This window comes from Oncorhynchus mykiss, chromosome 15 (genome assembly GCF_057628025.1).
Source record: "Oncorhynchus mykiss isolate SJ-2025 chromosome 15, ASM5762802v1, whole genome shotgun sequence".
NCBI classification, from domain to species: domain Eukaryota; kingdom Metazoa; phylum Chordata; class Actinopteri; order Salmoniformes; family Salmonidae; genus Oncorhynchus; species Oncorhynchus mykiss.
In genome coordinates this window covers 28903641-28922252 of record NC_143036.1, presented here as the reverse complement: position 1 = coordinate 28922252, position 18612 = coordinate 28903641, and the positions used below count along the sequence as shown (strand labels likewise).

Below are 18612 nucleotides of genomic sequence, written 5' to 3'. Positions count from 1 at the left end.
CATATGTACAAAGCAGCAGGGTTGTCAAGCTCAAATCCCCAAGGGCCACAGACCCAGGTCTAAATCAACCACTTATTAAAAGGTAACGCAAAAAAAATCAGCAGGTGTGCGCGTCGTCAAGAAGTTGAGTTTGACTCCCTTGTGTAAGGGGAGAGGTGCTTGTGTATATTCAGACTGAGGGATTGTGTTGCACGTTGGTGATAGATGCCTTCATGGTCTTTCGGAGACAAGATGACCATCAGACAATATCAGACAAGTGACCAGTAGAGGATGGTGAACAGGCGACTGAAGCAGGGAGGGAAGAGTGGAGGAAGAGAATGGAGAATGAAGAGTGGGGTGCTGTACAGAGGGAACAATACACAGTGAGACAACAGAGGAGGAGGTGGTGAGGGAATACATGCTCCATTTTATTAGTCCTTCTCATGAGACATGGGAAAGAGGAAGTGATGTCATAATCATTACTGAGAGACAGAGGAAGTGATGTCATAATCATTACATAGTGGCAGAGGAAGTGATGTCATAATCATTACTGAGTGACAGAGGAAGGGATGTCATAATCATTACTGAGTGACAGGGGAAGTGATGTCATAAATCAGAGAAAGGGATGCCATAATCACTACATAGTGGCAGAAAGAGTGATGTAATAACACTACTGAGTGGCATATGTGGTGACATCATATTCAGTAAACAATGATTGTGAATGAAAAAACACAGGATCTGTTAAACTTCCACATTACAGAAAAAAATCTTCCTTTCTCCGTGGCATGGCACATACAGTAATAACCTTTGAGTAAGCTAACAAGGTTTTCAGCATCACAGTCCTTTTTAGACAATGGCTAACCTTTTAGTTTTAAGTCTGTTGCAGTAAATTCATTTGAATTAAACACAAACATTTGTCTTTACATGCCTTTTTAGTGTGTCAATACTTAGTAAAATATAGTAACATATTGTAATACATGGGGGAATTTTATAAATGTATAACTATACTCATCGTAGTGTCAAAATAAAGGATGATTGGACTGTATTGTGTTTATGTTTTTTGTAATTCTAGAAGATAAAATGCTGAAACAGTTCTTCTCAGATTTTTCTCTAAACCTTTGGGCATTTCATGCTCAGAGTAAAACGATACACCTTTTCAAACTAGAGTTAAATACTGTATAGACCACCATAATAACCATCTCAAACCAATGCTCAGGACTCTGTATCCCTTCCATCTTTTTTCTTTGTCTTTTTCTATGTATTTTTATACATAATATTTACGCAAAGATTGAGGTCTCCCTTATTTCTTGCCGGCCTTCTTTCTTTCTCCCTTATTTCTTGCTGTCGGGGCTGAAGACACTTACGGTGAAGTCGGCGCTCTCTGTGCCGTACTTGTTCTTCACCAGGATGCTGTACTTGCCCGAGTCTGTCGTGTTCACCGTGGTGATGGTGAAGCTGGCGTACTTGCCCGCCTCGAGCTTCATAACGTAATGGCCATCAGACACAATCTCCCTCTCGTTCTTCAACCAGACGACCTCAGGCAGGGGTTCGCCCGAAATGTTACAGGTCAGGTTCAGGGCCTGATGGAGAGAGACAAGACCACACATAATAAGGTGTGTCCGAAATGGCACCCTATACTGGCACCCTATTCCCTACATAGCATACTACTTTTGACCAGAGCCCTTCCTTATATAGTGTATGACTTTTGACCATAGCTTTGATTAAAAGTAGTGCACTAAATAGGGAATACTAGGGATACCATTTCAGATGCAGCAGTAGTAGTGTCATACACGATCAAGTCTGCAATACCTGAGTCCCAGGCCAGTATGGGACCATGGACATACAGTACATATACAAACAGACATACAGATCCATCCAGACATGGTTACCTTTAACTCCTGTATGGTGACGACATCAGGCAGGCCTCCTGCCACGCGAGCACGATCTGTAACAAAGAGCACCAAATTAGACCACTGACCTCAGATCAGTTTAAAAAATATCAGTACCCACTACAATACTGAGAGCAGCCCTCTCATCCCCATCTAATAACGTGTGTGTGTGTGTGTGTGTGTGTGTGTACTTACTTCTCTCTGCAATAGCGGCCGCTCTGAAAATGGAAGAGACAGAACAGAATGGAAGAACAAAGATAAGAGAAACACATCCAGAGAATGTGTTTGGACTGGAGCCAGGAAGTGTGTCTACGTAAAGGCTTCATCTGTCTGCCCACTTCCCTATGCCCTTACTCAAAGCCTGTCAAAGCCTGTCAGAGACTGCTATATAAACATACATGCACAGAGAGAGTGGCTTGGCAGACAGAGAGGAACACCAAAGATAGAAATCACATGAAAGGAAGGATTGATGCAGAGTACCCAGCAAACCAAAAGTGGTTCTGTGAATGTTCCCAGAACATTTCCTTTAGTAGTGGGAATGGTGTTAGAACATTACCCCCAAAAGTTCTAGGGGGGGGGCAAATGTGAGAATATGCATAGATGTTGCAAGAATTCTCACACACATCTTTATGTATTCTTTAAAAGGTTTCTGAAATATCCTATTTAGGTTTTACCCAGCATTCCCTTTGGCACGACAGCAAGTCTTTATTCATATAAAAAAAATCTAATTTATTGAATTTTCCATGTGGTCTATATGACATTTCATGACATTTCTACCTTTAGATTTTGTGGCATTGAGAAAGTCAAGATATCAGACAGGGGAGGTGATATAAATAATACTCTGAGCAAAAGAGAATGTTTTGGGATTTTCACCAACCAGACATTATTCCCCAAAGGACTTAATGATGAAATGCCCATGCATGTTAAATTGTAAATGTGAACATGAATTAATGCGCATCACTTCAGATTCTTTTTTTAAAAACCTTTATTTAACTAGGCAAGTCAGTTAAGAAAAAAATCTTATTTACAACGACGGCCTAATTGGGCCAATTGTGCGCCGCCCTGTGGGACTCCCAATCACGGTGGCTTGTGATACAGCCTGGATTAGATTAGGCTGACGTTTTTTAATTGCACTGTACCCAATGATTTATGAAAACGTACTTATCCTCACTGTGGTTTTACCGACTTGTTTAATGCGTTTTATGTACACACATTGTTATATTTGGTAACACTTGCTAATTTTACAACCCCATTCGATGCATTGAACAGATGTGGATAGGGCAATGTCTACATAAGGGTGAACATTATAAACACTCACAAAAGCTCTGACAAAGGCCTTGAGGCCGATACGTAAAAGCTTAATGAAGAGCAGTGATACTAGCAAGAGCCGTGTGCGGGTTTCTTGTTTTCTTCTCATGTGGTCTATGTGAAAAAGGCACTTCATTTAATAGAAAAAGCCTTTTAAATTCAATACTAATGCACAATTTCTACTTAAAATATCAAAAGGCACTCTTTTTTGGTGGAATGGCCCTATTAACATGAGCAGAACGTTCCAGTTCTCTCAGAACCACTTGTATTAAATCCAGACATAATTGCTGACGTTTGTGAAGGGAACGTTATCGTAACAATCATGCTATCACATCACACTATAACTTTATGAAAGTCTCGTGGGAACGTTCCCTGAATGTTATTTGGGATGTTTAGGAATGTTTCTGTGATGTTTTTTCAGAACCTATTCAATTGAGTCCAGACATAATTGCCTGAAGTATGTTCAGGAAATGTTTTTGGAACCCATGGCATGTCACAGAATAGCCTTATGAGACCATTGTAGAGATATTCTCTGCTTGTTATTATGGCTGTTCTAAATAACATATCCATCAACATTAGCAGATTGTTCCTGTAATGTTTGCTAAGAACCACTTCTATTGCGCCCTCATTGTGTTGTTTCTAAGAACATTACTGGAACGTTGTGTTATTACATTGTGTTATCACACACACCCAATGAGAACGTTATGTGGTAGTTTTTTTACACATGCTAGGCACAACATTTTAGTGACTGTAAGGAGAGCATTACAAGGATATTTCACGTCAAACATTTCCTTCGAAAAAATATTTGGTGATCAAAAACATTCTTTGAATGTTTGTGGGACGTTTTCATCCCAATGTTCGCTCAAACCCTAACAAGAAACTTCATGGGAATGTTAGCTCATGTCCTGGGAATGTTCTGGGTTTGCTGGGTACTTAATGGCATGCCACATCCACAACATGTAGAAGAGCTGGCTAATACAATGGGGGAAAAAGGGTGTATGAATATCTACTAATACGAGCTAACTTACTTGAGCCTCTGGAATTCTGCATATGCGTCATCAAATGCTGCAAGAAAAGAGGAGGTGAGTATACCTATCAAAGCATTGGTGAAGGAACAGGAGCCACTTAATTCCATGTAGATGTCAAAATGAGTGCACTATATAGGAAATAGGGTGCCATTTGGAACTCAGCCGTAGCCTCACCCTGGCCAGACAGCTCTACAGTCCTCTTCAGACCGCCCTTTCCATCATGGAACTCGATGGCGTATTTGCCCTTGTCTTTCTCTGTGGGCTCTGTGATCTGTAGCCACAGCTGCTCTCCCACCACACCACTCTTAATGCGGTCTGTGAAGGCTATCGCTGAATCCCTATCAGAGAGAAAATCAGCTGACTGACACACACACACACATATAGGCTGCATCTCACAGGCGACACACACCTGACAGTTGAATGGACGCGCAAACACACACGCGCACACTCAGGCACGCACACACGTGCGCACAAACATTCACACACACACACTCAGGCACGCACACACGTGCACACAAACATTCACACACACGCACGCAAACATTCACACACACATACACACAGTCACACACACACAGACAGACACAGACACAGACACAGACACAGACACAGACACACGTAAGGAGACTACACACTTGTGGTGCCAGGTGACCTGGAGCGCCTCGTTGTAGTAACTGACAAAGGAGTAGAGTCTGATGCCCTCGTCTGTGCTCTGGATCTTCAGTGCAGTGGAGGAGTTGGCTAGGGAACGTTACAGAGATGTTCCACAGTGCAACGTCACAGAGATGTTATACAGTACAACGTCACAGAGCTGTTCCACAGTGCAACGTCACAGAGATGTTATACAGTACAACATTACAAAGATGTTATACATTACAACGTTACAGAGATGTTATACAGTACAACGTTACAGAGATGTTATACAGTACAACGTTACAGAGATGTTATACAGTACAACGTTACAGAGATGTTATACAGGACAACGTTACAGAGGCGTTACAGAGTGTCATGTTACACAGAGCAACTTTACAGAGGAAGACTTTACGGATGTTTTGAACACAAGTTCAACTTTAGTTAATGGGTTTACCACTGCAGTGAGACACATGTACTCACCAATATTACTGAACACTTCATTCATCAAGTCCCTGAAACCTGGAGGACAGAAATGTAAATATGATGAGGCCTTGTTGACGCTTTACTGCACACGCAATGAGGTATGGCTTTGAGGGGTTAGTCACCTTGTTCTGTCAGATTCAACGTGGATGTGTCCTGCCCTCTGTCATCCTTCAGAACAATCTCATAGACACCGGCATCCTTCTTTGAGATCTATAAGAGAAGGCTAGGTTTGAGACACACATAATTTTGTAAATGGAGAAAATTCAACTCTCAAGCGAAAAGGCAAGCTTTTCTCCCCTGCGATGGGTGCTGCAGGACACACATTTATTTGACACAAAAGCAAAAAAGCATTCTCAAAACAGCAAAACCAAGAAGATGATCACTTAAGATGACAAAAAGATCACGCTGATCCCAACTTTTAGCATTCTCCAGATAAGGTCCTCGAGGGAATTGTCTAGGTCTGTCGCTACAGCTGCAGGAGGAGCATCACGCTGCAATAGGACACACGTGACATGTTTACATACTGCACCGCTAAGGCACGATGCGTGTCACACGTGCACACACTGTGCCACTTTTGATGACACGCACGTTGGACTACACACGGAGATGAGTGGTGTGTTTGGCTGAAGACTAGGTAGACAGATGTAGGGTGGAAAACAGGTGGTTTACAAAAGGACATGTTATACTGTAAAAGACATCAAACAGATATTATAAAACACATTAAAAGGGGTAGACTCGGCGAAATGATGTTGCCGCGAGCAGCACCGCAGATATTGAGATGAGCGAGATGCAAGGCCTCACTCTCACACAGTCACACTCAATATCTGCGCATGTTCACTTCACTCTGTTTACAGTGTGGTAGCCCAGGCACCAAAACAGCAGAGAAGTTGAGCCTCGCGCTTCACAGCTCTTAGTTGTTAAGGAAATTGACCCACTATGCAGTTTCCTTTCTGCATCTACGTCAGTCTACCTTTAATACAGAGAACAATGGTCGAGACATGGTGTGTTAGAGGTCAAATGTTGAATCGTGTCGAAATATGCTGTGATTTAGTAAGAAATAATAAATGGTGGGGGTTAGAATTGAAGAGGTTTCATACAAATGTAAGTAAGGATCGGTTAGATGCTGTAACTGGAAAAGACAGAGAAATTGTGATTAATATAATTAAGAAAGCGATATTAAGACAGTCATTTACGATCAGAGTAAGAACAAAAAACTTTTCACATGGTCGCAACCCCTTCAAGACCGACTTATGCTCAACTTTCTCCAACATCTTGGAAGCCAGAAGATAGCATCCATGTTGTGTGAGGAACCCATATATTTATGATATATGAACATATAGACCGAGATGTGCAATGATGACAGTCATACACAGTTGCAAACAAACAGCACATTGACTGTATAATGATGTGTAGAACATATTACAAAAACATTCAGTACATACAGTATGTTCAGACATGTGCAGCATACTGAAAACATGATATTATATTTTACAACCTATATGTAGTCTACTGTATAGAAGAGCCATTCATATAGCCTAGAGAAGGAAAACAATATTCTTAACCCTCTAAAGACAGGTTTTGTGCAGTATGGTCTTATACTGCTGCATAAGAGGCTTGTGGTACTGTATATATTTCTAATGTATGATGTGCATGAAATAACTGCAGAATCCCTCTCACCTGAGCAATCTCCAGATTGAGCACTCCCTCGGTGAAGGTGAGTTTCTCATCTCCCTTGACCTCGCGCCCATCCTTGTACCACAATGCAACAGTCTCTTTCTTTATGTTCCCAACCTGCAGAGGGTGACAGCAACAGATGGATAGAAATAGAGATAGACAGAGATATGATGTTCAGGTCCACTTCTTTACTGCACACCGGTGGGTAACAAGTCATCTGGAGAGGTGTGTGAGGTGTGAGGTGTGTGTGAGGTGTGTGAGGTGTGTGAGCTGACCTAAGAATAATTTTCCTAATACTGACATCCATTATCCAAGAGTTCCCTCTAACCCTGTGCCTCGGCCTTCTCACCTTGCATTTCAGGATAACACAACATTCTGGGGTCACTTCATAACTCAGATACTCCACAAAGTGAGGACCTACGAAAAACAAGACAGTGGGATTATTTCAATGATCAATTATGTTTGCTATGATTTCTGACATTGTTCTATAAATCGAATATCTCACCGCGTCACTACTCCACTCATGACATATTTTCTTCATTGAAAAAGATCCCATACCTTGCTTTCTGTGCCATTCTTTGCGCATGAACGCAGACTCCTTCTGCAGCCCCTTGAACACTGGAAAAACACACCACTCCTGATTAGCTAACAAAACTTTCACGTACAATCACATTCATCTTTCATGTAATATAGTCACTATGATGTGTCTTGTACATTGACGTGGATATTATTTCAACCAGATACATGTGTTATTAATGTGTGCACAATAGTTTATGGTTTATAGTAAGCTTTCACTGCCCTCTAGTGAAATATGTTAAGATCTAACTTCTGAGCCATAGTGGGGCTGTTTTTCTCTTTACAACAGAGGAGAGCCTGGTCCCAGATCTGTTTGTGCTCTTTCCTACTCCACTGCTGTCCTCGCCGTGCCATGACAAAGACTGACAACGAGCTGGCATGATAGCGTAAACTGACCGGCGCTCGGGCGGGAGGAGAGAGTGACGGAAGATAATAGGAGGAAGGAGAGAATGAGAGGCTGGGTTTATCCTACCATCTCCAATCAGCACCAGGCTGGACTGGTTGGTTGCTTTTCCGTCCTGCAGCTGGAAGGTGAAGGTTCCCTCGTCCTCTGGGAGCAGAGACTCCATGATCATCTCAATCACACCTGTGTCCTTGTTAAAGTTCATCTTGTATTTCTGGGAAGCAGGTCATGGGGGGAAAAAAGCCTTTTTAGTCTGGTCTCGGAAACTTTATCTCACCAACAGAAATGACAGATGTTGTACATATGTAGGGAGCATAGGGTGGCAAATTGCAGGTAACTTTCCCCAAATTCCCAGGTTCTGCAGAAACGCCAGTTGGAGAATTCCTGGAATAAGCAGGAAATCCAGGAAACCTCCAACCAGGATTTCTGGAAAAACTTTGGAATTTTAACAACCCTAAATGAGTGCATTTTGTTTTCAGTCCCAAAGCGGCTCAACATTAAGAGAGAGTTCAGTTATTTTGCTTCCATTCAGTGCCTTTACTGACCTCTCCCTGGGAGAGACTGTTGTCGTTAAACACATATTCTATTTTGCCATTAGCAGAGATCTTCTCAGCCTGCAGCCAGAAGCGAATTCGGCCCTTCTCCTGCAGCTCCACAGCCAGCTCTGTCTTTAATGGAATAACTAGACAGATCAAATGAGAAGGAGAGAGACACAGAGGAGAGAAGGTGAAAAAGTGAGAGCAGGAACAGTGAGGAAAGAGTCATGCACAAATGAGCAAAGATTGGTCCGCATCCCAAATGGCACCCTATTCCCAACACTACTGTCAAAAGTGGTGCACTAAGGGAATAGGGTGCCATTTTTGGGATTTAGCCATAGAACAGGGTGTCTGAGTTCCTCACTGGGGAATTTGTGGTCGTGGCTGAGCTCCAGCAGTTTCTTCAACTCTGTCAAAAATGAAGAAATAAAAAAGACTTATGAGGTAAATGAAATATTTATCAGAGATTAAGAAGTAGAAATTACACAGGAGCAATGAAGCTCTGCAACCCTCTTAACCTTCTAAGTTAGCTGCTTCAGTGATTACGTGGTCAGGCTAGTACAGTGCTACAGTACCACAGACACACAGTTGGACTCACCCTCCGCTGAGAGAGTGTAGCTGGAGCAAGCACCATCGGTGTGGGTGACAGCACAAGAGTAAATGCCGATGTCATCCTCCGCAAGCATATTGAAGGTGGCTTTGGACCTGAGGGGTAGACACAAAGGCACCAGCACAATCAACATACTGAAGTACTTTAGATTCCCTAATCTTCTTTCAAAGTCACACACTCACTCACTTCCCCCCACTGGTCGCCACAGTAATACGAGTATCGTCTGTGATCTCTTCGTAGTTCTTTGACCACACAAATTTGGAGTCTGGAGTCAGGTTGGAGCAGGCAAAGTTCATGGAGATCACTCCATCATCATCAACGTCCACAACAATCTCCGTAGTGCCTGAGAGAGAACAGACCTCAAGTCAAACGTGGCGGGAGACTCAAAAACACATGCAAAAGGTGCAGTGTGACTAAATGTATGAATCTGTTTTTTTTACCATTAAAGGGATAGTTCACCCAAATTATAAAATGACCTTGTAAGCGGTCTATGTACAAGGTATGACAGCCGTTTCCAGTTTCCCTGGCAGTGGCAGACACTGTTTCCAAATGCTAACGTTTTAACATTCATGGCAGAAATCCCATTCAAGTCATGGGACAGATATTCGCATTTTTCACTCAACATGTTCAAATCATCTATAAGTGACTTTGGTGAGCTTCACAATACATTTGAGATATTTTCGGATGATTTGGACGTGATGCGAGAAAAAAAAATGTGAGTATCTGTCCCATTACTTGAATGGGATTTGAACCACAAATGCTAAAATGTTAGCATTTGGAAACAGTGCTAGGGAAATGAAACATAGCTGCGGATTGCGGTCATACCTTGTTTTAGACTGCTTACAGGGTAAGGAAACCAATATCTTATTTGGGTGATAATGTTTGTACATTATCTGTATTTATGCTTTTTCAACAGGAAAGAAAAGAAATAGCTGTGTGGGAGGGTCTTTTTTTAATTGAACTTGTATTTAACCAGGGAGACACATTGAGACTATTCTACACATGAGGTGCCTGACTTCAATTAAATGTGAAGTATGTATGCTTAATAACAATGTCCTTCCTCCCTCTCCCTCCATGCTCTGTTGAGGGGTCTTTAACATCGCCCTACCTGGTTTGGTTTCGGCCAGGACTGGTTCTGTGGGCTCAGAGGCCTTTCCCACACCTGCCTTATTCTGAGCACGCACACGGAACACATAGGTCTCCCCCTCCTTTAGAGTCTTAATCTGCTCGTGAAAGAAAGAGTCACATTATAGACATGTTAGTCACGTACATCAAATATTACTATATAATATTACTATTGAGACACAAGCAGTAGTGTTGAAAATCCCTTTACATGCGGGACACATCCTCTGACTGACCTAATACCACCAATCAAATCCTACTTACAATCAGACACTATGTATTTGAATTCTGAATTGGAATGTGTGCTCAATGGTATTAGTAAGTCAAAGTGATGACAGACTGAAGCTCAACTAAGAGTATTATGAAGGCTTTACGAAGCTTCCGTCTCCCATGACTTCCTCGTGGATAGAAATGGTGAAGTTGCCCTTAAAGGCTGATCCTGGGTCAGTTTCCCCCACTAATGGTAAAGATTTGGGGAGGGGAAGCTGATCTTAGATCTGTTACAGGGGAAAATTCACCGTGGAGCGATAGGAGTGGACAGGGTCCTGACCTTCATGTAGTTAGTGAGGACAGCCTTCTCGTTGACTCCTCTCCAAGCCTCCTCCTCAGCATCAGCCTCTTTGATGTCAATGTAGAACCCGTTGACTGGGTCACGGCCCTGGTACACTGGTGGCTTATAAAGCAACACCAGAGTGTTGGCGCGCACCTCTGTCACCTGCAGATCATGGGGAGGTCCTGTGGGAAATTAGGGGTAAATAATTAGGTTTAGAGTTGAGGAACGGACGTAAGGCTGTGGTACAAATAGCACCATATTCCCTTTGTAGTGCACTAATTTTGACCAGGGCCCATAGGGTTATTTGGGACACACCCATAGGCAATGCAATGTACATAGAAAATGTCCCATGTGCATGCAATCTTCGACACCATCACCACAAGGAGCTGGAGGTTATAATTTAAGTTAAAAAATGATAATAATTCAGACATCTTTGCAGTGTATGACTTGTATTGTGATATAGTATCCATGTTGATGTGTTACAGTGGAATTCTCATATTTGCTCAGGTTTTCAAGTGAACATTAGTGGCACTACCCACCTGGCACAGCAATGGTCCACTCCTCACAGACAAATGTTCCACTGGGCAGAGAAGGGATGCCCACTCCTGCCATGTTGGCAGCACGCACCTGGAACTGGTACTTCCTGTTCTCCTTCAAGTCAGACACCTGGACAGACAGACAGACAGACAGACAGACAGACAGACAGACAGACAGACAGACAGACAGACAGTGAAAAACCATGACAAAAGGTGCCTGCAAATTCAGGTTAAAGAGGGTAGCTTCATCCCAAAGAAACAAAATGGTTAACTCACTCTGTAGGCTCTGTCGCTGACAGCCTTGACGTTGGCCTCGTGCCATGTCCCTGGCACCCCATTGATGACCTCACGGTAGTCCACGAAGTAGCCGGTGATGTCAGCGCCTCCGATGAAGGTGGGCTGCTTCCAGGCCAGCACCATAGAGTCCCGCACGCACTCCAGAACGCTAATGCCATAGGGTGGAGTAGGGGACGCTGGGACAGCAGAGGACTCCAGTTAGCATCATGCTGTGTCAACTGTGAGACGAGGAAGTCATGGGAGACGGAAGCTTCGATAAAGCTTTCATAATGCTCTTAGTTGAGCTTCAGTCTTTCATCACTTTGACTTACTAAATTTCTGCTTTCTTAGAGCAAGTATTGGGCACTAATCAACTTAATCACAAACAAAGTTCAGAGTTCTCTGTTGGTCAAACAACAGCTAAGGGATACAGTTTGTCATCCATACTTGCTGTAAGAGACTACTATCTGCACCTTTAACCCTTAACCTTTGACCTCAAACTATGTTTCAACCAGACACTGAGTCATCACACATTGACCAAATTATGGGGACACAAATTTTAGGGACCTGGACTGAACAGAGTTGGAATGAGACAAAATATTTTTGCCACTGGAGCTGTGAGAACACATGTGATTTCAGTGGCTGGTCTGCGGTGGTGTCTTCTATAGAGGGAGCTCACACAGATAACAGGATAATATTACATACTCATAATAAACTGACCTGTCACACAAATAGTCACATGGACATGGTGTGCTCCCTAATTTGGGGTAGGGGGTATGGCGTAGAATCTGACAAGGAAGTACACTACCAAAAAGGTCTCAGGTATAGGCGTTCATTTCTGGCTTGAGATTGGCTGACCCACTTCAGAGACAAGCTGTGATAGGCTAGCTCCAGCTGTGTCACAGTGCCTCTGTGCGTTAATGCACACTGCTCTCCCAAGGTGACGGTGGACCTTAAAGAGCACAGAGTGTGTGAGCCAGCCAGGCTACAGCAGCTAGATGGGATACAGCTTTTGTCAAATTGACATTAGATGTGGAAATATTTCAATTGAACCTTTATTTAAAATGGTCGGTTAAGAACCTTACTCAAACCCAGAGTAGGGTTTGGCCTACTCTGGCCAAACCCTAACACGGATGACGCTGGGCAAATTGTGCAGCGCCGTATGGGACTCCCAATCACGGACGGTTGTGAAACAGCCCAGGATCGAACCAGGGTCTGTAGTGACGCCTCTAGCACTGAGATGCAGTGCCTTGGACCGCTGTGCCACTTGGAAGCCAAAAATAGCTGACCCTAACCTTTTTCCGAACTTTTTTCCTCACCTTAACCTAATTCTCCTAACCTGCTACGAAAAGTCAATTTTGACAAAAGCAATATCCCTTCAATACAAAACCGGCTACATTAAGTTGAGGTGGCTAGCACAGTGCCTGAATACTGAGGGTGTGGAGGGAGGACAAAAAGCCCGCCCCCCCACCCCTCCCGTGTGTGTGAGGCAGCCCTGTGGTAGAGGTGGCCAGTAGATTGCCTGAAAGGCTGCGTGACTGTGTAGTTAAACTGAGAAAGCTGTTATAGAAACTTACCTTGGGATAAAAATAGGATTTTACCAGTTGAATACTTTGGCTATATGTATTGTGTTTTAATGCCTTTCCTGTGAATATGAGAGTAGAAGCACATACGTTCAAAGTGTGATCCCTATACAAATATTAAAGTGTTTCTTTTTTCAAAATAGTTTTCTACCTTCTTACCAAAATGATTTTAAAAAATTACAGTTAAAAAAAGGAAAAAGTGTAGAAAGAAAAAAGCTTCAGTTTAAAAAAGGAAAAAAAATCCTTGGGGGGAAAGATGAAGAGTTGTTTTATTTTGGATGATCTGATGATATAAGAGTTGGCGTGGCCTGACTGAGTGCTCACCTGGGTCTGGGTCTGTCCTGGGCCAGCCCACGTTGTGGGCTGTTTCTTTCTCTGTCCCCCGTTTGGCTGAAACATCTACAGAGGACTTACGTGTTTTCCCGGCCTCAGGCACCTTAGCCTGACCTTTAACCTCATCCGTGGCCTCTGTGACAGAGTCTGTGACTGATTCTGTGACCAGGTCAGGGGCCCAGGTCACACTGCCTCTCTTGCCCCCCTTGTCTTTACTTCCTGTAGCCAGGGGCCCTGAAGAGCCTGAGGGGCCTGAGGGGCTTGAGCTAGTGGCCCCTGCCCCAGCTCCGGCCCCTGGGCCAGGCACACTGCCAGTTTGAGCATTGAGCTTTAGCATAGTGTAAGGGGGGTACTGAACGGCCTCATGCGTGCCCGTCCAGCGTGGCGTGTGCTTGGTTAGTCCGCCCACGTTACCACCCCTTGGTAACTCCCACTCCGGCAACACACCATGAGGAATACCGCCCCCTACAGGAGTTAGCAGGAAAAAAGCAAAAGAAGCCATTTTACACAGGCCAAGAAAATACCAAACATTCACACTGACAGCTACAATCTCAGTCAGCTCACTCAGAGAGTAAGGACGAGAGAGACAGAGAGACAGAGGGAGAGAGAGAAAGAAAACATGACCAATAACATCACATTCAATATTAAATACAATATTAAATACAGTACAATGTCTTCATCTGACTGACTGAAAAATGAAGACAAGATGACCAACAAGTGACATCTGCGTGTGGAAGCGAGTTGCAGAGTTAAAGAGAAAGCACAATCATGTAAGGGGAGAAAGCGAGTGTGTGCAGGCTTTGCGCCAACCCTTCATGAAAAAGCCACACTATACTTTCGTAATGATACCAGTGGATTTCATTATATGCACAATACGGGCAAAAAAATTCAAGTATATGTAATGGTGTATAGCAATTTACTCAATGGTAGACAACTATTGGAAATAGTTATGAGTGAGATCTATGAACATAAATGCAGTTAATTCTTCCTGATATATTTTTAAAAGATGTGCAATAGAAGTGTTTCCTCATACTAACCTCGGCTCAATTGTGAGTATTCAATTGTCTATCTTTTATCGTGTAAGACACTACCACTAATGGGCCTAGACTCTAGGTCTACCAACTATTATCAGTTGTAATGGACTGTAGAGAGAAATCCATTGGCGTTGTTACTAAGTGTGTTTCATAAGGGAAAACAGAGCATGCTGCTCGGCACAAAGCTGGCCAGTGACTGAGTGATGTGTCATAGCTAGAAGCTTGGTTAGTCACAGTGCAGACATTAATGGGACAAATGTAAAGGAGCAGGGCTGTCAGTTTAGCATTCCTGTTCCCTAGCTCTGGTCCAGGGCGCTAGTGCAGATCAGCAAGGCGCAAGCCGCTGTAACACCTGGGACCAGAGCTAGTATTCCCAGTTGAGAGTGAGAAGAATGGGCAGATGCACAATGCAGATCAGGGGTTATTGTTGGTGGGGTGGAGAGGGGGTGGGTACCTTAAACACCAGGTGGGTGGTGGAGGCTGATACATCTCGTGCCCAGGCAACGTGATGGGAGGGTGGGGGGCGGGGGTGTGACAGAGGAACGCAAGGAAGGCTGGTTTGTAACAACCGCTGAGTTGGATCGCACTGACCCAAATTAGAGGAAGTCTACAACTCCTGACCCTGGCCCGCCTCAGCTTGTGCAGGGAGGGTGGGGATAAGTTCTGACTCAACATGGGGTGTGGGGGTGGTGGGTGGGGCTTGTTCGGGTGACTGACAGAGTGGAACCATGGGAAAGAACACGTGGGAGGAGTCTAAATGCTGATGGTACACAGAGCTGACAACGTGATGTCTCAATGGACAGCAAATAAAGAAGACAATGGTGCAACACATCAGCTAAACCCCTGTTCATTGTGGAAACGGGATATTTCTTTCATCATCGGCATATTAGAAAAGGAGTAATAACAATATTATGCATAAGATTCAATCATCACATTCCACCCACTCATAGAGCTAAAAGGCTTTCCTGATCCTAGTACAATAAAATTATAACCCTTGAAGTCACATACCATCTTAGAAAAAAAAAGGGTTCCTAAAGGGTTCTTTGGCTGTCCCCGTAAGATAACTATTTTCAGTACCAGGTATAAACTTTTTTGGTTCCTTTTGGGTTCTATGTAAAACCCTCTGTAGAAAGGTTTCTACCTGGAACCAAAAAGGATCTACCTGGAACCAAAAAGGGTTCTTCAAAGGGTTCTCCTATGGGGACAGTCGAAGAACCCTTTTAGGTTCTAGATAGCACCTTTTTTTCTAAGCGTGTAATCGTGCTCCATCTAAACAGAAAAAACAAGTTCCTTGTATATGTCTCTTCACATTCTTCCTAAAATGGCTTCCTACCCTATTGTCTAGTACGACTGTGTCATGACACTCTTCCTCTCACTTACCAATAGCAGCCTTCACCTCAATAGCCTCAGACTCCTGAGAACACTCGCTGAGCCCAGCGGCATTCAGTGCCTTCACTCTGAACACGTAGCTCTCTCCTGTCACCAGACCGTGACAGATAAACCTGTTTACAAGTACACAAAAACACTTTGAGAAAGACATTTCACACCATCAATCTCTAAGTCTTTGTGGGGAAAAAATGTTTGTCAACTTACTTGAGCTCACCATCATTTACATATAGTATTGAATTAGATTCATGGTCACCATTTGTATATGTCTATATTTGTAAAAGATTGATAGAGGGATTGTTAGAAGGACCGTTGTACCTGGTGCCTTTGACAGGCTTGTTGTTACATGGCTCAAACTTGTTGCTACCCACGATGCTGGCCTCGATGTAGTATCCCACCAGCTCCTTAGCGTCCCTGGAAGCCTCCCAGGACACAACCACGGACGTGTCTGTGTTCCTGGTGGGAACCACACGGCCTGGGGCAGATGGGATATCTGGGGACAACAATTCAACTCAGATCAAATGGGGGGAAAAAGTCTTGTAAGAGCTCAAGCAGACTGATTCGGAGAGGAGTGCGTGTCTCTCAGAGTAAATACGTAAACACGTGCAACATCTATTTCCGTTGGTACACTGGGAACTGCCGTAGTCTGTGGTATGGCGTGTGACTTGTGAACCCCCTCACCCAGCTTGTCCCCGACAGTGGTGGCCTCGGTGGCTTCTGATGGCTCGCCAACGCCGGCGGAGTTGCAGCAGCGCACACGGAAGCTGTAGGCCTTTCCCTCCGCCAGATCAAACAGGGCGAAGCGAGGAGACTTCACTGGGATCTCAGTGTTCACCCTCTGCCAGCTGTCTGTGCCAGACACACACTAACACACAACACCGAGAAGTTAGGGTACGCCTCAAACCCTCCAAACACCACAAAAAAACCTCCAGGACTATAAAATACCAACAACAACAAAAAGTGTTAACTTATTGAATGATTTTGATATGGCGGTTGTTATGGATGCGAAGCAGTGATAAAATGTAGGTTATATTGATCAGAGGAGTCACGCTACAGATCAGGTATGTGATGTTAATGAAGTATATACGGTATATCTCACCTTCTCCACATAGTACATGATGCCCTCGTGGCCTCTCTCCCCAGGGGGTTTCCAGCTCAGAACCACATAGTTCTTGGTGGCCTCGGTGACCTCCAGTTCTTTGGGTTTGCCGGGGACCACGCCCTCTGATAGGAAGTGACGTGAAAGAAAACGTATCAAGGGGTTTGATCTCGTAGCTTGGTCCCAAATCCGTTTGTGCTCGTGCCTTGTCATTGTCAAGCCAGAACATGACCTTTCCGTTAGAAGATGGCAACAGACCAGCAGACTGGCCACCAAGCCAGACTAGAGCTTTCGTTATCCTTCCAGTCAAAGACCACAAGGTACTGTAAGCGGTAGGCCCCTCCCTATAAGATCAGATCTATAGCTGCGTCGAAATATTGATCAACACTGATGAGTGCAGAAGCATTTCCTTCCTACCTGCAGGCTCCTCCTCAGTGACAATGATCTGGCCGGTCCAGGGTGCAGAGGTACCTGGGGGCCAGGGGAAAAGGAGCAGCTTTCAGATGCATAGTTCCAAGAAAACACATGCACGAAAATAAAAACCATCAGACATCGCAAAGGTACATACTCACAATATATTCATTCTGCAGTACCATAACACAATATGAGAGAACACAGACAGGGAGGGCCAGATGGCAGACAGGGGTTGCCCGCCGTACCTCTCATTCGCGCGCGGTCGGCAGGATCCATGGCTGCCACCACCTCAGAGACACGGGAGGGCCGGCTCATGCCAGACTTGTTGACGGCACGCACACGGAATGTGTAGGAGCGCCCCTCCACCAACCCCGTCACGGGGAAACGGGCAAACTTGATGGGCGTGTCGTTGCACTGGCTCCAATGGGTGGTGCCAACCTCACACCTGAACACAGGGCACAAAGAGACAGCATACATGCCATCAGCCATTCAATAACAATCTCGGTGAGGACTTATTGGATAGACACAGAGTTAGGACTATTGGTAAGACGCAGAGTTAGGCCTATTGGTAAGACGCAGAGTTAGGCCTATTGGTAAGACGCAGAGTTAGGCCTATTGGTAAGACGCAGAGTTAGGCCTATTGGTAAGACGCAGAGTTAGGCCTATTGGTAAGACACAGAGTTAGGCCTATTGGTAAGACACAGAGTTAGGCCAATTGGTTAGGTAAGGATAATTTCACATGGTTATAGGTCAGGTCACATGACCTGGCCATCTACTTGTACAATATGCAACTGGAGTTAATGGCAGTATGGGGGTACATAAGGGAGATTTGTTCCTGTGTTTGTCTAGCTGTGTCATGACAAGCCTAGGATTTACTACTGGCATATAGTGATGGGGGATGGTACTGACCTGTCCACAAAGTAGCCCAGGATGGAGCTGCCACCGTCCACAGCCGGCTGCTTCCAGGTCACGATGACGTAATCCTTATTGGCGTCCTGACACTTCACATCCAGAGGGGCGCCAGGGGCTCCCTCCACCTCCGCATCGGCATCTGATACAGGCACACACATTGTCAGTTAAATGTGTAGTTCTCACTCACTCTCACTCTCACATATAGAATCCATAGTGGATCATAGGATCTCTATAGTATACGGTTA

At 44.3% G+C, this 18612-nt stretch overlaps 1 protein-coding gene across 9 annotated transcripts in view; it reads right to left on the bottom strand.

Moving 5' to 3' along the window:
• myom1b (myomesin 1b) overlaps positions 1-18612 on the bottom strand; it is a 40625-nt gene that overhangs the window by 4152 nt on the left and 17861 nt on the right. For 4 of the 9 annotated variants that reach the window (XM_021562951.3, XM_090199809.1, XM_090199811.1 and 1 more), the window contains 27 exons: positions 18365-18506; positions 17701-17900; positions 17459-17512; positions 17042-17166; positions 16624-16807; positions 16261-16435; positions 15937-16058; positions 11607-11803; positions 11334-11460; positions 10792-10976; positions 10228-10342; positions 9306-9462; positions 9108-9214; positions 8874-8918; positions 8519-8655; positions 8043-8187; positions 7553-7612; positions 7344-7411; positions 6998-7111; positions 5443-5530; positions 5318-5356; positions 4840-4945; positions 4379-4542; positions 4205-4241; positions 2064-2086; positions 1869-1924; positions 1344-1559 (listed from right to left, as the gene is read on the bottom strand). In XM_021562951.3, coding sequence (XP_021418626.3) covers positions 1344-1559; positions 1869-1924; positions 2064-2086; positions 4205-4241; positions 4379-4542; positions 4840-4945; positions 5318-5356; positions 5443-5530; positions 6998-7111; positions 7344-7411; positions 7553-7612; positions 8043-8187; positions 8519-8655; positions 8874-8918; positions 9108-9214; positions 9306-9462; positions 10228-10342; positions 10792-10976; positions 11334-11460; positions 11607-11803; positions 15937-16058; positions 16261-16435; positions 16624-16807; positions 17042-17166; positions 17459-17512; positions 17701-17900; positions 18365-18506 — 3188 coding nt within the window. Of the gene's footprint in view, positions 1-386; positions 1560-1868; positions 1925-2063; positions 2087-4204; positions 4242-4378; positions 4543-4839; positions 4946-5317; positions 5357-5442; positions 5531-6997; positions 7112-7343; positions 7412-7552; positions 7613-8042; positions 8188-8518; positions 8656-8873; positions 8919-9107; positions 9215-9305; positions 9463-10227; positions 10343-10791; positions 10977-11333; positions 11461-11606; positions 11804-13513; positions 13988-15936; positions 16059-16260; positions 16436-16623; positions 16808-17041; positions 17167-17458; positions 17513-17700; positions 17901-18364; positions 18507-18612 lie in introns of those variants that run through there. The other 5 variants (XM_090199807.1, XM_090199808.1, XM_021562950.3 and 2 more) reach the window with 3 other exon arrangements.